Source organism: Dipodomys ordii, unplaced genomic scaffold (genome assembly GCF_000151885.1).
Source record: "Dipodomys ordii isolate 6190 unplaced genomic scaffold, Dord_2.0 Scaffold8, whole genome shotgun sequence".
In the NCBI taxonomy this organism is placed as follows: Eukaryota; Metazoa; Chordata; class Mammalia; order Rodentia; family Heteromyidae; genus Dipodomys; species Dipodomys ordii.
In genome coordinates, this window is record NW_012267224.1 from 24,047,970 (window position 1) to 24,055,904 (window position 7,935).

Sequence of the window (7,935 nt, forward strand, 5' to 3'; positions counted from 1 at the left end):
CGCCTTGAGCTGAAGAGCTGAGGGACAGCGCCCAGGCCCAGAGTTCAAGTCCCACGACCGACAAAAAAAAAAAAAAAAAGGACATCGACTCTCCAAGGTTGCATTGCATCTGTATACTGGCCGAATTGGTTTTCAAGGTGAACACATACACACACACACAAACACACACATACCAGTCTATTAATTCACTGCAACTGAAATCACAGTGAGTCACAACTAGACTTAAAACTGACTCCAAGCACCTCAGATACCTGCATGTGCAACCTGGGCACGTTAAATTTCTGATGCACTGTATATAACCAGCCCATTTAATCCAGCCCAAGTTTCTCTAGGGAACACTGCTATGATAGTAGTGGATTAATCTGAGGTTTAGCTCAGTCTATTATATTCAGTCATTTCTCTTTCATCACTTCATTACTGTCCCTTTAATTTCCATACAGGCAGCCTCTTTATTAGGTCATAGCTCCTCCAAGGACATGAAAAATAACTATATCTCTCCTTGCCACTTCCCAGAATGCCTTCAACATAATCAGGAGACGCTAACTAATAAACTTAAGTGTCCATGAAAATTCTAGGTCTTTGAAGACAAGAAATATGTCTTTCTTTCAAATCCAATGAAAGGGGCTGGGGGACACAGCTTAGTGGTAGAGTACATCCCTATCAGGCCCTTACAATCTCTAGCTTCCCAAAACATAAAAAATAAATTTAAAAAAGTAACACTGTGGCGCCAGGAAGGTGGCTCAGTGGTAGAGTGCTTGCCTTGCACGCATGAGGCCCTGGGTTCGATTTCTCAGCACCACATAAGCAAAAAGAAAAAAGCTGGAAGTGGTGCTGTGGCTCAAAGTTGTAGAGCAGCTAGCCTTGAGCTGAAGAACTGAGGGACAGCGCCCAGGCCCAGAGTTCGGCCCGACTGGAACCCCCCCCCAAAAAAAAGTAACACTGAAAGCTATGTAATATTGTACATTTAACATTTCATATTTGTGGAAACCTCTAAATTACAGATGTTAAAAATGCTTTGCCAAATCAATATGTGCATTTAAAATTAACAGTACTTGCTTCAGATATGAATAGTGATAAAACACTGAAAGCTCAGGGCTAGCTTTTTTAAATTTCAGATTTATAAAATGAAGAATTGCATGTGAAGTTATAAAATGGAGCATTTTTAAACAAACATAAATAAAAGGAAAATAAGTGGGTAAACATAATAAATGCAAAGTAAGATATTTAGGGGAAAAGTATTAATATCAATAAGGAGAAATACTTACTGCTTGGTTTCTCTTCACTGAAGCAATGCAAATTAAGCATGTCATAGCCCCTGCTTGAAAAGCTTCATTTACATACTGCTTCGTTCGCTCTAATTCACGTAAATCTCCATCTTAAAATTGAAAAGTTTCATTGTAAGCAATATCTAACTATAAGAAAACATATAACAAAAGCTAAGAAATATTAATTGCTCAAAACATAACTATAAAATGACAATTCTAACAAAGAAAAAAAAGCACCCAATAAACTGTTAAGAGGTTACAAGTCTATGAATTAAATCTTTTTTTTTTTTTTTTGCGAGTCCTGGAGCTCCAACTCTTCACTTGGGCACTGCCCCTGAGCCCCTTTTTGCTAAAGGTTAGCACTCTACCACATGAGCCACACCACCACTTCCAGCTTTTTCTGAGATTAACTGAAGATAAGAGTCTCATGGACTTTCCTACCCTGGCTGGCTTCAAACAGTGATCTTCAGATCTTAGCCTCCTGAGTAGCTAGGACTATACATGTGAGCAACTGGCACTCCACTATGAATTAAATCTTAGATATTTAATTGGAAAGCAGTACCTCTGTGTTCTCAATACATACTCACTTTTCTTAACAAATCTGTTGAGGGCAGAATTACAGGTAAGAGCACCAAAACATACAGTAATAACAGAAAGAATTAAGAAAATATGAAAGAAAAAAAAAGTAAAAACTAAGTAGGACTAGTTTGTGAAAATACAACCATGGGGTGTATGTTTAGCACATAGTATTTTTTTAGGAATTAATAAGTATATTTGTAATATTATAGTTTAAAATAAGTAAGTAAATTTTATTTCAACTTCCCTAAAGTTTGATCAATTTTTGAGATATGCTGAAATACCATTTAAAAGAACAGAATAAAAATGTATAATATATGTGGACTTTTCTCTTTCTTACTTGGTATTCAATTACTAGTCTTCAGAAACTCCTAACATGGTACCTTGAACCATTATAAATATCTTCCTTCATAGTATCGCCCTCTCAACATAGCATATTCTTAATAAAAGCTTGTTGAAAAAAAATTATAGTCATCACAGTACAATAGCACTGTTTCATTAAATTATGTTCACAATTTCTGCTTTTAAAAGTAGGGAATCTTTTTTAGGAAAAATATTTTTTAAGCAGGTACTAAGCATTTATTTGCTAGACATTATACTATTAGAATTTCCATAACATTAAATTTTCTTAATGTTACAGAAGAAAAATTTGAGACAATTAATTACAAGGTAAGTCCTCTTAACCCTCGTCTATGCTACAATGACAACTTATAGCAGAAAGCTACACAAAGAATAGGCAATAGCAAAATAATAAAACAAGTACAATGACAGTAAAAGACAATTAATTCAAGAAAAGAGATGTCTTTAGTACATAAAAATTGTACAATACAGACTAACCAAATCTCCAAGAAAATCTGACTAAATCTCCAATAGGAAGAAACTTAAATACAAAATTTATGCAGCAATAACCAAATTGAAATTAAAATTTAAACTGCCAAAAAAAGAAAAATTAAATAAAATATTGGTTCATTATTTACTTCCTACCATTTAAGTGAACATAGATTTATAAAAACTTTCCTTACAATAAATGTAATTCAAATATGTACATATAAAAGCATTCCCTCAACTGTGTTTAAGTTATTAAAGATGAATACCTTATCATAAACTAACACTTTGTTTTAAAAATATCTTTTAAAAGAATTAGTAATTATATCTACTATTCAATTTTATTTTTAACACAGCTATATAACATCTCAAGTTTCATCTATTTAAAATCTAATTCAAAATTTAATGACATGGAATGAGCTTTGACAAAATAAAGTCTAACTTTATCATTATAAAATTAAAGGTTTCTTTGAAGTTTGTATTAAAATTTTACTGCAGCAAGAAATTGTACTGCCAGAACATCACAATGGACGGTATGACATTTGTAGGTACACATTTCAAAAAGATCACTATCAACAACTGAAAAAAAAAATACATGAGGCAGCCAAGACTAGAAGGAACAAGAAGTACCAATTAAAAGCAGTTAGAGCAGGTGAAGCAAAAAATGACCTTAAGCAAGTTACCTGATATGCCTCAGTTTTCTCATCTATGAAACAGTAATACCAACTACCTCAGTTACTGAACAAAGGCTTGATTTAGGCAAAGATAGTATACAGGGAAACAAAAAGAAATATATGCATTAGGGAGGTTAAAAAGGACTAATAAGGGCAGCCTGGGCTAAAAAAAGTAAGTTCCAGTTCCAGACTACCTGTCTCAAAGGTAATCTAGCCTGTCCAAGACTAGCCTGTTCAAAAAAAAAAAAAAAGAAAACAAATCTACAAGGCTTTGGTGACAATACTGTTTACTTTTTAGATTTACCTTTACTTAGATTTACTTCTGAGATATAGCAAATTCTGTAGTAACTAATTTGACAATATAATACCTATCTTTATGACACCAGTGCATAGAGGCAACTACTAAATCATAGAGGAGTAAGAGAAAGGAATGAACTACATAGATCATTCTGCTCCAAGATTTGACTAACTCACATTCTTGAACTAACTTTATACAACTAGTGTGCAGACTCTGTTGTGTTTCTCACTGTTACAATGAACCACATGATCATTCTGCCCTAAGATTTGACTAACTCACATTCTTGAGCTCTTTAGACAACTACTTTGCAGATTCAGTTCTCAGGCACAAAGTCCCAGGACTGGCACTGGCGCGCGCACACACACACAATGTTTTGGGGCCCATTTCATTTCTTTATTACTTTCATTTTATATCTTCACCCTTGATTGTCATATTAAGAAATCTGATATGTGTATTTATTTTGTGTATATGTAGGTTACTCTTAACGATATATCATGAGATAACAGTGACTCTCTACTTCCTACTGATGTTTTTCTGAATTATTATCTTGTGCTTCTTTTTTTAGTAGTGTTAATTGTTCAAAGGGTTTATTGTAATATTTTCAGACATATTTATGCAACGTACTTTGATCAAATTTACTCTATTACTTTCTTAATCCTCCTGCCCTGCCTCCTTTTAATAGTTTTTAGTGGTTTCATTATGATATTTTCATATCTGTATATTATCTGCTTTCTTGCAATGTGGAAGTAAGGCCAGTGACGGCAGAATTTAGAAGATTTAGTAAAATAGTAGCTCACACCTGGAATCCAAGATACTCAGGAGGTTGAGATCTGAGGACTGTGGTTCAAAGACAGAGCAGGAAAATCCATGAGACTCATCTCAATTCATCTACCCAAAAACCTGGAAGTGGAGGTATATCTCAAGTGGTAGAGTGCTAGTGAGCAAAGAAACTCAGGGATAGCACGCAAGCTTTGAGTTCAAGCCCTAGGCCCTGCATGAAAAAGGAGAAGGGAGGCGAGGGGAGGAAGAAGAAACTGAACAATAGACTGAGAAGAGTATCTCAAGTCCTCCGGTCTAATGAAATCACAACCAAGGCCAACTTGCCCTATTTATCTTTCAGAGAGCTTTGATAACACCAGCAGCACTAGACGCATCCTCAGTATTTCTATAACCAAACTATGTCTTTTGTTGAGATATTGTAACAACGTGAAACTCAAATAGCAAAATCCAACTTTACAACATGATGCGCATTCTCAAGATACAAAACTATTTTATATAGTGTAAAATGATACCCAAGAAAGAATATACTTTCACTGATGTCAAAAAGTTAAAATTTAAAAGATCAGTACCTGTCTGAGTAGTGTACGTTATAAATGTATTAGCAACTATTTTTCCCCGTTTCCCTTCAAAATCTTCATCTCCTTCTTCTTCAGATGAAGAGCTAAAGTGTTCTTCAACAAATTTTTTGGCTGCAGCTTCATTAGCCTTTTTGATTTCCTCAAATTTCCTCTGAGACATTAATTCTGTTTGAAAGAAAAGAAATGGTTTCATGTCTATAAATTACTCTCCTCAAAAAGCAAGGCATGATAACATACTAGTATCTCTTTTTTCTACATCATTTTAAACATGTTTCAAAGTCCTTAAGAGCATTGTCTTTTCCAAATTTCTTAACAACACAAAGAAAGTACAACAAAAAACTCTCACTTCTGTAAATATCCTACTAAAAGCTGTAAACTGCTACAGACAGTAACTCAAATTAAGGGAAAATTACAAAGTTATAATACAAGTATCAAAAACATGAATAATCTCAAAATAAAAACATTAGCAAAAAATGAAAATGAAATGCTTTAAAATATATAATACACTGTGATTTTTTTTGTTTGTTTAAGATGTAGAGGAACATGCTGAGTGGGGGCACATCAGAATCAGGGAAGGTGGGTATACTTCCCACCATTTCTTTTTGAGCAATAACCCAGCCAAACACACCAAAGAGCTTGTGCAGGCAGTATTCACTGTATACTTCTCATTTTAGAATGCTCAAGAACTCTTGGCCTTCAATAGGGACTTGACATTATTGGTTACAAAACAGAAATACAGTTAATGTTCATCCACACAAAATGTTAACATGGCAATGTGCTTCTTACAACTGTTTTCCAAAACAGAATGCTAAAAGCAGAGTTTTGATTACATTCTTCCACTACTTTCCAAAAAAGATGTCAAAGTACTTTGCATTAGTTCTTTTACTATTCTCTTTAGCAATGTCTGTGTTTCTCATTTTGTTAATTAAATAATACTTCATAGGATATATACTCAAGAGATTTCAAACTGCCTGAGAGCAAGAATCCTGGGAGTTCTCTTCATGCATTGAATGTTAATAAGATCTAAGAACAGCAGCCATGTTTTAAGAAAAGAACCACAAATCTGCTGAACTAATATGGACTAATGCACTTATTGAGAAGTTTGGATTTACAAATTTAAATAACTAATATAAAACTTGCTTTATACTTGGAACTGAGAGTTACTACACCAAGATAAGCACACTTATTTTTAAGTGGTGTATTTGTACTTAATCATATTGTATCTTTTATTTCACTTGTAAAATGTTCTCTTTGTCTTACTGCAGCCAGTTTGGTTAGTGATTATCAGCCAAAACCTTCACAAGTAAAACTAGAAGAAAATGTATACAATGTGCTTACCTAGGAAATCTTTTGAATATCAAGGTTTAAAAAAAAAACTAGCTAGGGGCTGGGAAGATGGCTCAGTGGTAGAGCGCTTGCCTTGCATGCCTGAGGCCCTGGGTTGGATTCCTCAGCACCACATGAGCAAAAAGAAAAAAGCCGCAAGTGGCGCTGTGGCTCAAGTGGTAGAGTGCTAGCCTTGAGAGCTGAGGGACAGCGCCCAGACCCAGAGTTCAGGCCCCACGACCGGACCCAAAAAAAACAAAAAAAAAACCTAGCTATAAGATATGTAATAAAATGATAAGTGTCATTATTCTATGGGGAATTAGTACTTCAAGATATTAGAAAAGAGACTAATTTGGACAGATGTAAGTTTGATAAATGTATTTAGCTAGTATCTTAAACTTACAAACAGGCCACTTTCCACAGATGTCTTACAGTCAAATATTAACTACCTGGTTAGACAATGCTTCCTTTCCTTCTAGCCACAAAGACCAAGGAAAGGTACCAAAATGTTCACATGTCTCCATATTGCATCTCCATACCACCATCACCATGATAAACTTAACAGGTACACCTAAACCTAAGAAGAAAACTCAGCTCAGCACTTTAGCGCTTCTCAGGCTCCACTAAAACATGACCTTAGTTTGATGAAGGGTACCGACAACTCCAAGGAAGGGTACAAATTCATGAAAGGACATGAAATTTGCGAACAGGCATCATAGTCCAGGAAAGCACCACCAGTCAAAGTGCTTACAGGATATAAGCAAATAAAATCAATAAAAGACAATCTTCTGGTAAACATGGCCAATTGATTGACAACCGGTCGCATAAGTAAGAGACAATGTGGTAAATGGAGAGTCATGCCCAATCTAATGGATTTCTACCTTGCAACTATTTCCATACACTTAGACGTTAAGGTCACGTGAACCTTTTTTTTTTTAACTTAAAAGGAAAAAGAAAAGTTGTTTAGCAGATTTTTGAGGTATTTTAAAACAAGCACTGATGGCTTCACTCCTGTAATCCCAGCTATTCAGGAGGCTGAGAAAACCGCCAAAAAGCCACAGATGGAGATGTGGGTCAAGGAGTAGAGCCCCAGCCTTGAGTGGAAAAAAAAAAGCTAAGGGACAGTGATCAGGTTGGCCTTGTCAGGCCCCAGTACTGGGGCAGGAGAAGAGAAGGGAAGGGAGGGGGAAAAGAGGACGGGGACAGGGAATGGGAGGGGAAGGGGGAGAGAAGGGGGAATCAAGTCACATGTCTAAAAAAACACTGTCGGAACCACACAATACTACGGACTAAGAGTACAATTTATAGTCTAGGAATTCAGGTACAGTAAACAAAAGCGGGGGGGGGGGGTGATGGGCAGAGAATTGGCCGGAGAAGTATCAAATGGTGTGAGTGGAGAAAAATCTGCCCGAGAGGTGTGAGAAGAGGACCCAGGAATGAAGAAGAGGAAACCCGAAGAGAGAGGACGGGGGGAGGGGAGGTGGGGACAGCCCCACCCGGAAAGCGTCCCGAGAGGGGCGAGGCGTCCAGGTGAGAGCCCCGGGGGGACCCCAGTCTTCCTCACCACTGGCCGGAGACGGCTGCGGCTGCGGCGGAGCCTCGGGGCCCGCGGG

The 7,935-nt window shown here is 36.4% G+C and overlaps 1 protein-coding gene across 1 annotated transcript in view; it reads right to left on the reverse strand.

Moving 5' to 3' along the window:
- Nfxl1 (nuclear transcription factor, X-box binding-like 1) overlaps positions 1–7,918 on the reverse strand; it is a 39,069-nt gene extending 31,151 nt beyond the window's left edge. The window contains exons 1-3 of the mRNA XM_013009177.1: positions 7,887–7,918; positions 4,988–5,161; positions 1,266–1,375 (exon numbers count right to left, since the gene is read on the reverse strand). Coding sequence (XP_012864631.1) covers positions 1,266–1,375; positions 4,988–5,156 — 279 coding nt within the window. The 5' untranslated portion in view covers positions 5,157–5,161; positions 7,887–7,918. The remainder of the gene's footprint in view (positions 1–1,265; positions 1,376–4,987; positions 5,162–7,886) is intronic.
- Positions 7,919–7,935: the final 17 nt, after the last annotated feature.